This window comes from Vigna umbellata, chromosome 1 (assembly GCF_029865625.1).
Source record: "Vigna umbellata cultivar VRB3 chromosome 1, Vumbellata_1.0, whole genome shotgun sequence".
NCBI classification, from domain to species: domain Eukaryota; kingdom Viridiplantae; phylum Streptophyta; class Magnoliopsida; order Fabales; family Fabaceae; genus Vigna; species Vigna umbellata.
The window spans coordinates 103,195,176-103,211,797 of record NC_142165.1 but is presented as its reverse complement, the minus strand read 5'-3'; the positions used below and the strand labels follow the sequence as shown (position 1 = coordinate 103,211,797).

Genomic DNA, 16,622 nt, shown 5'->3' with positions numbered 1-16,622 from the left:
TATACAATATTAAAATAGATTAAATAATGCAATTAGATAGCAAAACGTAAATTATGTACGATAATCACACATGTCGCAATGAGTCCCTTTAACTAATCATGTGACTGACATATCATATCACATGTCAGGCCGAAATATATTTGTCAAAAATGATAAACCCACGGGAAATTTCGATCGCTAAATTGAAAACAAAAAATTATAAAGAACTCCACAAAGAGAGGTAAGAAACCGTAATGAATACCAAAATTTCAGTCAGTCAAGCCCTTTATTTTATTGTACGATTTGAATGAGATGTATTATTTTGGAATTGAAAGCAGTTCCCAACAATGGAGCTCAATTTGCCTAAAATTTAATAAAATTGGTGCACATTATCCAATCACTGAGACCAGAAAAGTATCCCATGTGCAAAAGGAAGGGAATCTCAACTCAACTCAACGTCTTTGGCCTACAAACGTGGAAATTAATGAATAGCTTGCCAATGAAAATTTAGGGAATGAAAAAACAAAGTAACTGACTATGGTTTGAATTAACTACATTTGCTTTAACTAAGAATTAAAAATGGCAATCATTGTGGAACATGGATGCCACCAAGGCCAAAACAGTTGACAACATAACCACTCTCGAACTCTAATCTCAACCCCCACCCCTCTATATAACACCCCTTCCTCCTACCTACAAAACATCCTCAAATCTCAAACACAACATCAAAATGAGGCACTGCATTTCAAGACATTGTTTTTTCACACTAGCTTTGTTTGTGTTGCTAACCACAAGCACCCATGGTATTGTTGTGCCAACCCAAAACCAACCGAGAAGCTTTGCAAACCAATTTCTGATCCCCCAGAATGCAGCACGTGCGTCGGTGAGGCAGCGTCCCTTGGTGTGGGACTACAAACTGGTACGGTACGCCCAGTGGTATGCAAACCAGAGGCGCAGTGATTGTGCCCTGGAGCATTCGAATGGACCTTATGGTGAGAACATATTCTGGGGCAGTGGGACGGGGTGGAAGCCAGCACAGGCTGTTAGTGCATGGGTTGAAGAGCGTCAATGGTACAATTATTGGCACAATTCTTGTGCGGATGGAGAGATGTGTGGACATTATACTCAGATTGTGTGGAACACTACTAGGAAGGTTGGTTGTGCTAGCGTTGTTTGCTCTGGAGGGAAGGGCACCTTCATGACCTGCAACTACGACCCTCCTGGTAACTACTATGGAGAAAAACCTTACTGAATTTCTCTAATTATAACCACTCAGACAACACATTATCCTGCCCATGTTCTCCTCTGCCATCTGTTTCCCATGTGGCTTTAATTCTGCCTCTGTCTCTTGTCTTCAATCCTGTAGCTACTCTGTATCCTTGTTTTTATTGCTTGTCTAATATCAACACCAAATTTCTAATAGTAATATGCTTTCTTTCCTTTGCTTTTTGGATTTCTTTTCTTAACATTTAAGCAAATTTGGAAATCAGAATAGTTGTTCTTAGGAATCTGTCCAGTCACACGCAGCATTTTAAAGCTTTTTTTTTCTAGCTAGATTTGTGTCGTACTATGATCATCATAAGCTTGTATCCGGTTGGTCTCATCGTTTCCTTTCCAAGAGTGTTGCTAATGTAATTTTTAAGGCATATCCAAAAAAATTATATGGTGAGGATGAAACCAAATTATCAAAATAGACAGAATGGTAGCTATGGCCAAGTGGTAGTAGGAAGCCCAGATAAAAATGGAAGATAAAGATGTGACTTGTTATAGTCGTATTTAATTTAATCTATTTTCAGTTGAATTAGTTAGCAATTTAGTACATGATATTTGAATACCAAGTTGGACTAAACCAACTTTAATGAGGTGACATAAAAGATGATAAAAAAACTAAAGAAACATGCTTCATCAAACGAGAAAAAAAGAAACTACTTTAGGTTGAAATACTCCAAAAACGTTTTACGATTTTAAAAAATAAGAATTGTGTAGATTAGCTAAATCCTTCTTTTTCTAAGTTTAAAAAAATATTCTTCTTCCTTATCAATGAAAAAAAAAATACATTCAATAAAGATAAATTATTTAAATTAATTAAGCATTTAAAATAAATTCTCCCAACTCTAATAAACTGATATATTTAAATAATTATGCGACCTCTTAAAGTATATCAAATTTTAGTTGATAAAAAAATCTCTATTCATAAAAAAAGACCTACTTTAAGTATTTTAATAATTTTTATTTTTAATTTAAAATAAAAAAATTAAAAATTATTCAAATACCCTTAATCTTAAAACTTGGAATTCATAATATATGAGGATATTTTTATCAATTAAAATTTGATACCACATATATATATATATATATATATATATATATATATATATATATATATATATATATATATATATATATATATATATATATATATATATATATATAAAATATAAGGGTGTGCTAACTTACGAAATCTTTTAAAATGTTTCAAATTTAATTGAAAAAAAATCTCTATTAATAAAAAAGACATATTTTAAACACATGAGTATTTTAATATTTTTTATTTTTAATTTAAAATAAAAAATAAAAAATTATTCAAATAATCTTAACTTTAAAATTTAAAATCCGAATATTTTTATAACTAAAATTTAAAACATTTTAAGAGATTACATAAATTAGCAAAACTTTTATATATATATATATATATATATATATATAATATTTTTAATAAATGATGTTCAATAAAATAATGCTTACCCACTTATTTTCTTTAAACATCACATATTGGTTTAAAATAACAAATTATAACAGTATAAAATTAAAGTTTAAAATATAAAAGTCAAAGATTTTGTTTATAAACAAAAAAAATTAAATGATTTAATTTTGAAGAAATTACAGTAGTCTCTTTTATTATAAAAAATGCTCATACTTCTTATTTTATTTATATTTGTATTTGCATTAAAATTATATGAAAATATAATAATTATTTAATAAATTTAAGTATGTATTTTATAACTATTTATTTTTTATAGTAAAATAATATTCTCCTAAATGATATGACTTTCATAAGATAATTTATAACTGAGCCATTATATTTTTTATACTGTAAATATATAATAATTACATCGTTTTCTGAATAAAAATCTTTAATTTTAATGTTTTAAAACTAATTTTTATTTTTTATACTTTTTATTTAATATTAAATATGTTAACTTTACAATAATTAAGGAGGTGATACGTGCCATTTTTTACCATAAAAGAAATTTATATATGCTTAAAGACTAGAGAGTACAAGTATTAGTATGTGAAAAGCATAATAGTGGTAATTTAGATTTTAGTTATTTGTCACACGAATACTTAATTCCTCACACAAATAAGCCCAATTTTGCATAGTTATAAAGATTTTAGGATAAAATATACTTTTGTATCGTATCTTGTTATTTTTTAGTTTCCTAAGTTTTAAAAAAAGAAAGAAATTCATCATATCAGCAGGCAACTCAAGTTTGCAGAGTTGACAATCAGATACACTTCACCTGGAAGGATAAATACTTTATTCCAACCTTGACTCAGATGCTGGGATTTAAGTGTTTCAAGTAACAGCGTGTAAAAATAAGTAAATTGAAAAACAAAATGTTTTGGAAAGAATGTTCTCATTCTGATCAAGTTGTTAATGTACAATAACTCTTAGTGACTGTGCAGTGCAACCCCAGCATCGCTGGGTGCACACACTAATGAGTCATTCGGAGAAATATCACTAAGAAGTTACAACTAAGAAAATACAACACAAGACATAAATTCAATCTATACATAAATATTAACACAACTTTTAATCCAAAAACTCTAAAACAATAAACTTATAAATATTCATCAAATTTCTTATCCTTTAATGAGACATTTTTAATACTCTATAATTTATTATGTATTATAAGAAATTTTAATTTATTGAAATATTATTATTTTTTATTTTAAATATGAAATTTAGGTAAAATAATAAACTTATTGTCAGCCTATAATAGACAAAATTGAACTAATATTTTTACATGTGTACCGTATGGATCGGACGGTCATATACACACCCCACACCAATCAAGTCAGACGATCCTATAGGACAGGAAGCAACTTAGTGAGGGAATGCGACATAATCGATAGCCAAGACTAAACGACAAAACATAGAGACGTCCGGTCTTAGTCATTAGTCAATAAACATATTTATATACAAAGATTAAGGTAAATGATAATTAGAGACACTGGGCTGAGATTGGGCCAAGATTAAGGTTTCACTAATTTCAAGCCCATGTCAAAAACTATAAATATAAAAACTATAAATATAGGTCAAAGGTAAAAGGTAAATGATCAAATTTATTGTGCATTTATTATCATTATTCTAAACTTTCGTACGAACAATATTCCAAGAAAAATTTTGTAGGTATTTGGAGTGACTCCATCTTATACCCAAAACAACATGTAAAATTAGTTTAAATAACCTTTTTATAAAATGAATCAAAGGATGTCCAACCCAACAAACCAAGTTATAACCCATGCAATGTACTACAACCCATAAAAAAAATTAAGAATGTTGTGTGACGCTTATTATAAAATATTTTAATGCTTCCGGTCAATTTAACAAATAGGTTTCTTGAGTTAAAGAATCTTTCGGAGCACGCTGGATGATAAATTACTAGATAGTGCACAACATGTCATGCCGACCAATTTTCATATACATAATTATATTTTTAATTTATAAAAAAATTAATAACATGCTACAAAGAGGTCAGTTCAATTTTCAGAATTTTATACCATAGATGTAATCTAACAATTATTTAACCATTCATTTATAATAAAATTGCTAAGAAACTAGCTCCACTCATTACTAGCACTTATTTTTATTTAGATATACATATTTTACTATAAAGTTTTTCTTCGTATTAGTGAAATTTATACTTTCTCGTTTTTAAATAGATTGACTTTAAAAAAATTTCATATAGATTAACGAAAGCAATTAGTTGAAAGTAATGTGTCTTTTGGTCTCAATTTTATAGTATTGGTAATGGTGAATGACAATTTTGGTCGTGCTCATAATTAACCGGATTGTTAAAAAATATTTGAAATAAACTAAATTGATTCGGAACTTAATTGAAAAATATAAAAGAAGTTATCTTTAAAATAAAAATCACACTCAATTGTTTTATTAATTTAGTTTTTAAAAATTAAATTAGTATATCTTACACTAAATTGAAATATAATTTATAATATTAAAGAATATGATTCAAAATAGAATGGCTGGAGATAATAAAATTTTAGTTAAACTATGTTACTAGAAAACTAGCATCTTCTAATAAAAAAATATTAAATGAATATAATTGAAAAACAAATCTCAACCCAACTATGATTTAAAATAGAAAGGCTAGAGATAATTAGTTAAATTATGTTATAGTTGAATTCAAAGTTTAGTTTAATTTCATAATAGTTAAAATAGTTAAATTAAATAATTGCATTTTGCCCACCCCTGTTAACCAGTGGGTTTGTTTCTTTTACTGTGTCACATTTTGTCAAATTTACTGCTCAAACACTGATTCCACTTATATAATAAACTTTTTATTAATTCAATAAATGAACAGAGAATGTCTGACAACTAAGATTGAATATGACATAAACTTGCATACAAAAATTAAAATCAAATTGGTATTAGTAAATTAAGGTTTATGAATAACGGGTTGTGTTGGGTGCCCCGATAAACTAAGAGCAATGGATAATGCAGTGAAGTAAGTCATGCATATCAGACAACTCAAGCTGCCATAGTTGGCAAATCAGAAGGAACTCACATGGCACTGGATAAATTTAAGAAGAAGCAACACGTACTGGTTAATAATTAATTTAATCAATTCCACAAAATTATTCCACTCAGCAAATGTATATACGAGAAACTCAATTCACATTCACAATAGCAAGCAGTTCAGCAATTACATAATCTAATACTGTTTTTTCATTCTAGCTACATGCATAATCATGCACACATACTTTATATAATTTAATAGGGTCGCTCTCCAACATAATTGCCGACGGGATCATAATTACAAGTCATGAAGACATCTCCATCGTCGCATACAACACGGGCACATCCAATTCTTCTGGTGCTCTTCCACACTATCTGAGTGTAATGGCCACACATCTGACCCGGTACACAGGAATTGGTGGCATAGGTGTAGTACTTCTCTTCATCAGCCCACACTCTCACAGCATCAGACGGTGTCCACGCCGAGCCACTACCCCAGAAAATGTTCTCTCCAAGCTTGAAATCATTTTCTGGGAAAGAATGTTCCAGTTTACAATCTGCTTGCCTTTGACTAGCCCACCACCTCGCGTACTGCTCCAGCTGGAAGTCCCACATCAGTGGAAGCTCCCACTTGGTTGCTCTCACCAAGTTGTGCCTGAACAAGAACTCTAATGACTCCGCCATGCAACCCCAGCATAGTTGCTTTGACACCCTGTATATGGTTTCATTATCAGGCCTTTTCTGTTGGGTCAATTGAGGAATTGAAGATTTAGATTGAGGACTGTCTGGGAGAGTGTTAGCATTGCTGATGAAGGTGACAAGACCGAGAAGCAAGAACAGGAGGGTTTTCATTGTCACTTGGTCTGGTGTGTGTCACAGAGTTTTGAGCTATGCAGCTTTATTTATAAAGTGAACTTGGTTTAAGAATGTGGTTGGAGTTTTGCTAGTGTTGGAGGGGGTTACATCACTTGCCATTTAGGTGCCGTGAGGAATAATCGCCAATTCTTTAAGTGTGTGCTTAATATTTTAGTATTAACTATAACTTGTAAATGTTGTAGAATGTGGAGATATGGAGCGTCAGCTAAACGCATGTGAAGTGTGGGAGTGAGAAATGCACACGAAGATTATGCTGTGTGATCGATGATCGTAGGTTCCCCCGTGAGCCAGGGCTCTGTTCTGCCCGTGAGTTCTCTTGTCCTTATTATGGGACGTTAGTGCCCGCCATAGTATGTTCTAGAATGAACCACGTGACACGTGTCACAACTCAAGTCCCAAAGCACTTCAACATGTCTAATGTAACATGCTGGTAGTTTACAGACTTCTCCAAGGAAAACTTTTGTCACGAGTGAGGTCCTAAATCGGTTCTCCACATCTCTCTGCTGTAAAAAAGCTAGCAGTTCACAAACCAGAACAGCGGTTTCATGTCTTCTTTATATTTGTCTGTTGCAATTTGACATCGTCATATTTGTTATAAATTTTACATCATAAAGACTGATGATTTTCTTGAGCTAGAGTCATCTCATTTCCCTAAATTACACAAATAAAAAACACCAATGTCCAATTACCATTAGAAAAAATTTAGACATTAAATGATAAAATATAACAACCAAATCTGACCATTTTTTCTTTGTGAAACTTAATTGACGTTCGTCATTTTATAATATTGAGTTAGACTTAGCCAACTTCTTAGTTGGACATGTTTTACTCGAGATGATATTTATACAAGAACGTTTTTTTTCTTTGAATTAATTATAGCAAGTGAATTAGTTTTACGGGATGTGCTCTGGAAATGCTAATATGCACTTTTCCTTATTTTATAATGAAGATGAACGAAGAAGAACAAAAGAAAAGAAAACCGAAAAAGAAGAAATTTGCTTCCAAAACAAGAAGATAGATGAAAAGGAGAAAAGAGAAAAAATATTTATTGCTTCCATCAATAAATGAAACACTTTGTTTCATCCTTCTGGTCAAACTTCCATGAACTCACCAAAACAGGAGACATGGATTCACTCCACCTTCAGGAAGATTCGTAGCCACGAAAAAGTTTGACATATTCCCTTTTCGGCTCTTCATAGCTGAAATTGATAATTCAAAATGGCCAATAATAAGCATATATGGTGGCAGTGGACAGTATCATCACCATTGTTATAAGCTATAACTACCATTCAGCGTCGTGTTTTTTTCTATCAGAGGCACATTGATCTACAAAATCTTCGCTTTGTGATGGCACACCAGGTTTTTGCTTCAGCAGATTTGATAAACTTTCACAAAACTGATAATCAAAATTAAAATTAGTAACCAAATTCATGAGTTTGCATATTCAGACAAGAAGAATTTTTCTTACTTTGTTATACGTTCTTATATCTTCAGTAGATTTTGATATTTCTACAACACAGTGAGTTGGAGCAACTTCAATCACCTGATAATTCTCACAAATATATGCAACAATTGAGCTTTCTTTAACAATGAACAAAAAAGAAAGGAAACAAAGGAGATTATGACCTATTTCTGATAAAATTAACTTTTACTCATATTAAAAAAACCTCGTCAGTATTCTGTTCAATTCAAAGTTTCTTTAACTTTTTAAATTATTTATGATGACTTTGAATTTAGGAAAAATAAAAATAAATCATCAAAATTTGTATATTATTTTAGGGGCAAACAAACTTTTTATTTTTATAAATAGTAAAAACCTTATCTTAATATAATGTCCTCCCCACAAAATTTAATCATTTTAATTGAATATTCCAAAAATTTTGTATACTATTGAATTACCATTAAGCTGATTAATGAAAAAAAAATCTTTTGAAATATTAACTGTGAAATCGTTATTTTAGTGTCTTTATAACTTTAACTTTCATTGCTTAGTTTGTCCTGAGTGTTGGTGAGTTAATTCTGGAGAAATGTTTTTATTACTGGTAGTTATTGACATATAGTAAGGAAGATTGTTCATTCCTCTAATTTTTCAGGCCTATATTTAATGGTGTACCAAACTATGTTAGGAATATATATTACCCATACATATGAATAATTGGATACGAACTAATCCAAATTTATATTTGGATAAAAAATCACTTTTCCAAATAATTAAATTATAATTCAATTTCATAATTGTTAACTCTAAAGATACTATATATTCATATATTATATTATGTTTCATATCAGTCACATGTTTCACGTCTTTAATTTAATGCATTGATAAGAAATATAATAAAATAAAAATATTATAATATTTTATTTCATTATATCTTGATATTTAAGAAACACGTGTTAGTTTTATATTTATTTATAAATTTTTATATTACGTTTTAATATATATAAATTATTTATATATATTTATTTATATATATATAAATTATTATATTATATATATATATATATATATATATATATATATATATATATATATATTACGTTTTAATATTAAACTCTTAAATAATACACAATTTTCAATAAGTATTTATAATAAATAATATTTTCTAAATATATATTAATTTTAAATTATTAAAAATTTAAAATTAGTTTTTAAATATATGAAATATTTTATTTTGAAAATATATTTAAAATTCAATTTGTTTAGATTTAAGTTTATAAAAGTTTATTTATTTTTTAAAATATAGATTTGGATTTAATTCTACTCCATTTATATAAATTTAGCCTGAATTAATTTCAATCTTTCGAGCACCCTTTATCAAATTGATTGGCTAAAATTAATTGCGACTTTTACAATAACTCATTCAAAATTTGAGATGCATAATTAAATTTAATTTATACAAGTTTAATTTTTTATGCTCTTATTTCCATTGAGGCCATAAAATAAATGAATTACCTGAGCTGATAAGTATGATCTGAAACTGGTCGTGGCCATTGTCTGTTTCGGTTGCATTTTTATCTGGCATCAGGAATGAAAATTCGTTTTGTTAGGCAACATTTCCAAAAGAGAAGGAACAATTTGACAAGCATTCATTTCAGAATCGAAGTACCATAGTTCATGCATGCATTAAAGAATCAGAGTAGCGTCGTTTATATTATACCTTAAAGTTGCTAATTTTCTCTATCGACAGTCTTGCATCGGTTGCAGCAGCTTCTATTTTTTCTATCGTTTCATTGATAGTGTGTTTGGATCCCATCCTTTTTGTCTGCTTATTTTCATCCTAAACCAGAAACTCACAACATTAGCTTTTTTAATGGCTTAATTAAATTTACAAATAAGGTGAATCCTCTTCCAGATCACCTGTTCGACAAAAAGACCAGATAGATCAAGATCCCGAGACATGGCTATTAGTTGAAACGCATTAATGAAACTTGAGGACTTAGATACCGTTGTCTCTCTGACATTTTCCTGTAGCAGAGATTATTACACAATTAGGTGCGTCAATCCATCCAAGTGAGTTTTTCTAAAACTATTTTCTAACTTGCTAGTTGCCAACAAATTACCTCAATTGAATTGAAAGCAACATCAACATCCTCCGAGTTAATGTTCTGATCAAATTCAGATGCAAAAACAGGCTTGTAATCTTTTTGAAACCACGGATCTTCAATAATATCTGATATAGTTATCCGCTGAATGAGAGACAGGAATGGTAAGAAACCATTATACATTAATTTCACTTTTAAGCAGTGTTGTGGTTGTTCCTGAATTTTTACCTTTGCAGGACGTGGTTCAAGTATTTTGGCAATTAGTTTCTTTTGACTCCGAGTAAACCACGTGGGACATTTATATTCTGACTTCCATATCTTTTCACAAAGGAAATTAAATTAGCAGAAAATGTGAAATATTTGTTAGTGACGCAAGTTGTTCTCTCTTTTTCATTATTTTGACTGTTTACCATACCTTTCCATATAAGTTCATCAAGTTCTGGTCGTTAAATGGTAAATAGCCTGCAAGTAATTCAAAAAGAATCACCCCACATGACCAAACATCAGCAGCTGCTCCATTATACCCCTTGCTCAATAGAAGCTGCACATGTAGGAGTTGTAGAATCAATATACACGTGCCCGACACCTTTTCTTCTGATGTTCCAAGGAAAGAGATTAAACCTTACCTCAGGTGCTACATAACATGGGGATCCACACCGCGTGGTCAAGACATCATTACACTGATGATAGATATATAACGTATCAAAATTGTACTCAGTCAAAAAATACTTATGATGGAACTAAGGATAAGATTCAAAGGAACAATTAATTCTACCTTTTGTAATGCACTTAATCCAAAGTCAGACACTTTGAGATTTCCCTTGCTGTCAAGAAGCAGGTTTTCTGGCTACAATAGCATGTCAACATTCATTTACGTTTCAACACTCCATTGCAAAGAAACAAATGCAGGTTCAGGTGAACTTACCTTGAGATCTCGATGATAGACCCCTTTGTTATGGCAGTAGTCCAGGGCATCAATTAGTTGCTGGAACAGTTTTCTTGCCTCACGTTCATTCAACTTCTCTCCATAGGACTGCAAATCAATTATCACAGTTGAAAATTGAAGAGAAAAAAAAAGTGCATATATGTTTCAATTTGAGGAACTGTTGATTCTCACCAACTTGTCTAGTAGTTGTCCTCCTGATACATATTCCATCACGATGTATATCTTCGTTTTTGTGCCAATAACCTGTTTCAAGAAGTTCATTGGTAATAAAGTATTGACAGAGGGATTAATTAAACTTCACTAAAATTCTAACGACAGATGGTATATATATATATAGGCATAATATATATATACCTCGTGAATGCTAACTATATTGGGATGATGCAGAAGTTTCATTGTTCTGATCTCTCTTTTAACCTGAAACATATGTTATCTTTGATTAAGAAAGTTAAATAAAATGTTACTCGATAAAGGGAAAGTGTAAGGATGAGGTTTTGCCTGAGTCTTAAGATTGTTTTCTAAGATCATATGCTTATCAATGACCTTGACCGCAACCTTCTGACCATTGGTGCCATTGACAGCCAGCTTAACCTTAGAGAAGCTACCTTCTCCAATGGTCCTAACAAGCTGATACTTGTCAATTTTTTTTTCAAACCCCATTGCTCTCCTAGCCAAGGACACTGGTTCTTTTGAATTTATTTCTCGCTAAGATGATGTGTGTATAGCAAATTGTATGCTATATCATTTTGCTATGACTTGAATCCAATTTATTGGAAAATGATATTGTTTGAAAAGTATCTTCCGCCATTAGCTGGTCCTTGTTGAACCACAAAAAATGGCGAAGTATATGAGATTTATTGTAGAAGTTAATTACAGAAATTGTGGTTTCTGAGAGTGTGGTTTGATAGAAACTTGGAAAGGAAGGTACAAGTGTGCGCGGGGGTAGGTTGGCTAGTTGTTTAGAGTAAAGAACGTGATTTGAATGGTAGTTATATAAAATCAGTAAAATCAAGAGAACAATATTCTCCCTCTATGATTGGTAGTGAACTAAAAATTAGAACCATATATTTGGAGACGCGCCCATATTGAATTATATTATTCATTTCCTTACGTTGGCGACCATCAGTGCAATCGTCACCAAATATAATTGACTTATATGAAATGCCTTTTTCTTTGTTAGTTACTCATTCAATTAGTTTGTTACCAATTAATTACTTTCTTCTTTTAGTTTTTTTTATTGGAAGTATAAAAAAAAAATGCACTTTATAAATATACAAAATATAAAGAGATAGACCTTAATGCGATATATTTAAAAATTATATCTAACACACATTTAATAATATCTTCATATCTTAATTATATCTCATTAATTATATCTCATTATCTTAGTAAAGAGATAGAACTTAACCATTTTAAAGTTAATATATATATATATATATATATATATATATATATATATAGGGGTTTGCTAACGCGCGTACGCCTGTTTTTCAGTTGGTACATTTTAGCAATGTGTACCGGATTTTAGTAGACAAAAATACCCTTATATATCATGGATTCTAATATTTTAATAATTTTCATTCTCAAAAAAAAAAAGAAACCCCCAAACCCTTGTTCACCTCTCTCATTCCTCTCAATCCTTTCTCTTTCATCTCTCTCACTCCAACCTTTTCTCTGTCATCCCTACTGTAGTCCCAATTGAAAATATCAGAAACACTTGCCTTTAAACAATTTGCCTTTGTAAAGAGTTGAGTCATTGACATATTCACCTTCAGGCAAAGGTTCATTCAAGATCTCTTCAATTTCACCATCTTCACTAATTTCTCTAATTTCAAAAAAACCCTCCAGGCCAATTACCAATTCTTTCGGATGTCATTATGCTTGTGAAAATTAGATAAAATTATATACGACAAAAATTATAAAATGAAAACTCATTATAAAGTCATTTTTTGTAAGAAATTGTTTAACAACGAGTGTTTCTGATTTTTTCCAAGCGGGTTAAATATGTTTTTAGTCCCTGAACTATCAAGCGATTTTGGTTTTAGTCCCTACTCAGAACTTTGATGGTTTTTAGTCCTTATTGTTTTGAAACTCTGAGTAATAGTCCTTAAAATTGGACGGCGTTAACTTTTGTCTCACGTGGCTAACGACCAATCCACGTTTTATGCCAGCTATGAATTTATTATGTACCATATTTTGTTTTCTTTTTATTTCAAATTTGCACAGAAGCCCTTAATTTCTTCTATGTTTGCACTTTGATTCTTTTCTTTTCTTTTCTCTGTTTCTACTTTGTGCCTTCACCTGGAACCTTCCATTAGCCAGAACTGAATTGGTGGACACTGAAGGTAAACTTCTTGGAAGTTATGGCATATACGGTTTGAGGGCAGTTATAATATCTGGCAATGGGGGTGGAGTACAATATGCAGCAATCCGAAACTTGTCCTTGGCCCGTTGTCCAAAATCCCATTCCTTTTCTCTATTGGTTGAATTTTAAAAGCATAAAAATCCTCACCCCAGACAGAGCAATGTTTCCGTAGTAGCAAACAAAGGGTAAAGAAAAGAAAACTAGACCTACCAACCAACTTCATTTTGAGACAAAAGGTGGAAGGAATGGGAGGAGCATCTGGGAAGATGTCGGTGAGATGGGGAAGTCTGAAACGAGCCTCCCAATCTTGCTGGAACTTTGTTTTCCAATCGGGGTCGCTGAAATCAATGCCGGAAATGGTGCGACTCAGGCTGCTCACCTCCGCAAAGACGCCGATGCGACACTGTTGACTCTGGTTTTCTCTATTGACAGTGGCGGCACAATTTGAAGGAGATGACGGTGGCGCTTCTGCTCGGAGTTTGCAGGTGGTTGGTTAAGGTTTTTGTGGCGACATGGAGGCTAGGTGGCGGCGACCTTGCGTTGGAGGTTCGACAGCGATCTGCGTTTCCCCTTATGTGTTTCTGTACTGTCAGATGGCTGCCCCTTCTGAACCCTAATTGCAGTGTTAATGCTAAAGTGTAAACATCGTAGAAATTAGGGACTTCATTGCAAATTTAGAATAAAAAAAAAGAAAACGTGGAGAGAATAAAATCACACTTGGCATTAGACGTTAGCCACGTTAAATAAAAATTAACGCCGTTTAAAATTAGGGACAATTTATAACAGTTTCAAAACAATAAGGACTAAAAACCATCAAAGTTCTGAGTAGGGACTAAAACCAAAAACGCTTGATAGTTCAGGGACTAAAAACATATTTAACCCTTTCCAAGCCAATTACCAATTCGTTTGATGTCATTATGTTTGTGAAAATTAGATAAGACAAAAATTATAAAATAAAAACTCATTATAAAATCATTTTTTGTAAGAAATTATTTAACAACAAGTATTGGTCAATTACCAATTCCTTTATGCTTGTGAAAATTAGATAAAATTAGATAAGACAAAAATTATAAGATCAAAACTCATTATAAAATCATTTTTTTGTAAGATTGTTTAACGGCAAGTGTTTCTGATTTTTTCAATTGGGCTACAGTAGGGTGTTTCTGATTTTTTCAATTGGGGCTACAGTAGAGACGACAGAGAAAAGATTGGAGTGAGAAAGATGAAAGAGAAAGGATTGAGAGAAATGAGAAAGGTGAGTAACGGGTTTTTTTTTTTTTTTTTACTTTTGAGAATGAAAATTATTAAAATACCCTTAACCTTAAAACTTAGAATCCATGGTATATAAGGATATTTTTGTCTACTAAAACCCGGTACACCTTGCTAAAATGTACCAACTAAAAAACAGACGTACGCACATTAGCAAACCCCATATATATATATATATATATTAGTGTTGTCAACATATGTTAGAACATGTGGGTCAATCTGGCCACTACATGTTCGGGTTAAGTTGGGTTTGAAAAAAATAAATATTTTTATATGAGTCAATTTTTCATCTGGCTCATTCGGGTTGAACCCATGGTGAGCCAGATTGAACCTCTGGTGAGCTGAGTTGGTCTACTAATCCACCTAGCTTAATTTAATTATTTATTATTTTGTATTTCAATATTCTTAGTTAACATTTTTTTATTGAATTATAAATGAGAATAAAGAAAAAGATGTTTCAAGAGGGTAAAATATTATAAATTTATCCATTCAAGACTTAAACCTTATAAATGGATAAGTGAGACAAATATTATCAACATTATAAACTTACTTATTAGTTTTTTGGGTTTGTTTTTGAATTACATTTGAGTGGTATGTTAATGTTTTTTTTTATTTTTAATTTTCTTTCGAGTTTAACATCATAGTAAAATTATTTAAACTTGAATTACAATTTTTTTTTATTTAAACGAAATTGTAATTTTTTTGTTTAAAAAATTGTAATTAAGCGAATCACTAAGACAAATCGTTTAACTCACCAACCTGTGATGGACCAGACCGAATTTAAATTTTTTTGGTTCGCTAATAAATGAGTCGGACCGGATTAGGCTGGATGACCCGTTTCGACAACACTATATATATATATATATATATATATATATATATATATATATATAAAGAATTTATTATTAACAATGTAAATTACACAAAACAGGTAAATATAAATGGTGTGAATGGTATTTATCGTTACATCAAAAGAAATAAATATAAATTTTTCCAAAATTTTTAATATCTTTTGTGTGTTTTATTGTTTTAATCAATTCAATAAATTATTTTTTCATACTTTTTATATTTATTTGAATTCTACTGTGTTAATATATTAATCAAGGTAACAACATATATGTCTCATACAATAACAGCTCAAAGGATTTCAGAGATATAAAGTAAATTTAAGAATGAGATGTTTCTTTTTTTAAAACTTAAAACAATTAGTATTTTAAAAAAAAGTTAGCTCTTTTTCTTTCTTAGAAACCTAAAACATTTGTACTAAAACAATTTTTTTTCTACTTTTTTTCTTTGGAGGCCTAAAATAAGGATTTTACTTGTTTGGTTTGTGGGCTGATCTCATATTAAATTTCTAATAATGTGTGTTTTAGAGTGTTTCTTTTTACATCTCTCTGCTTTTCTTCTTGCACCCTCATAAAAGTGGTATTCTCCAAACTTCTCATCATTAAAAATATAATAAAAATTTCTACACCTCATTATTTTTTATATATTTATTATTGGATGTTTTAGAAGACATCTTTGAATCTAAAAAATAACTTTTGGAATACCAAATCTGAAAGAAATTTTCGAAATAAATATTTTGGAAGGTATTTCTAGATTGATAATTACTTTCTAAAGCACTTGTTCATGCATGTGGCGTGTCGCCTAAAACTCATAAATCACCTTCTACACAGATTGAGAGAGAGTTGCGGCAAAACATGGTGAATGAAAATAATAATGAAATGTTAGATATGATGGAGGTGATATAGTGTTGGTGGGAAAAGAGGATTGGAGAAGAATTAGAATTCGCTGCACTATTGATGCAAGGGGGTGCAAGAAGAAAAAATGGGGTGAAAAAAGTAGCAGCCTAGGTTTTAGGTAATAGATACGGTGCCTCCATT

General features: G+C 30.8%; 2 protein-coding genes and 1 pseudogene across 2 annotated transcripts; 1 reads left to right on the top strand and 2 right to left on the bottom strand.

Moving 5' to 3' along the window:
- The first annotated feature begins 665 nt into the window (after positions 1-665).
- LOC124835236 (CAP (Cysteine-rich secretory proteins, Antigen 5, and Pathogenesis-related 1 protein) superfamily protein) lies at positions 666-1,418 on the top strand. Its single transcript, XM_047310142.2, has one exon. The coding sequence runs from the start codon at positions 710-712 to the stop codon at positions 1,229-1,231; it is 522 nt and encodes a 173-aa protein (XP_047166098.1). The 5' UTR covers positions 666-709; the 3' UTR covers positions 1,232-1,418.
- A 4,405-nt stretch (positions 1,419-5,823) lies between these two features.
- On the bottom strand, positions 5,824-6,642 carry LOC124835229 (pathogenesis-related protein PR-1 pseudogene; annotated as a pseudogene).
- Positions 6,643-7,635: 993 nt separating this feature from the next.
- Positions 7,636-11,937, bottom strand: CIPK21 (CBL-interacting protein kinase 21). Its single transcript, XM_047310126.2, has 15 exons — positions 11,604-11,937; positions 11,460-11,522; positions 11,277-11,348; positions 11,085-11,192; positions 10,935-11,006; positions 10,786-10,839; positions 10,575-10,700; positions 10,388-10,477; positions 10,178-10,303; positions 9,975-10,082; positions 9,775-9,894; positions 9,570-9,632; positions 8,085-8,159; positions 7,903-8,012; positions 7,636-7,815 (listed from the first exon to the last, which is right to left on the bottom strand). Exons 1-15 carry the CDS (start codon positions 11,763-11,765, stop codon positions 7,758-7,760), a joined length of 1,407 nt encoding a protein of 468 aa, XP_047166082.2. The 5' UTR covers positions 11,766-11,937; the 3' UTR covers positions 7,636-7,757.
- Positions 11,938-16,622: the final 4,685 nt, after the last annotated feature.

Coding starts and splice junctions, on each gene's coding strand:
- CIPK21 (XM_047310126.2), bottom strand. CDS start 11,765: ATGGGGTTTGAAAAAAAAATTGACAAGTATCAGCTTGTTAGGACCATT. Junction 10,840..10,934: donor GATTAAGTGCATTACAAAAG/GTAGAATTAATT, acceptor ATCTATCATCAG/TGTAATGATGTCTTGACCAC. Junction 8,160..9,569: donor GATCATACTTATCAGCTCAG/GTAATTCATTTA, acceptor GAGAATTATCAG/GTGATTGAAGTTGCTCCAAC.
- LOC124835236 (XM_047310142.2), top strand. CDS start 710: ATGAGGCACTGCATTTCAAGACATTGTTTTTTCACACTAGCTTTGTTT.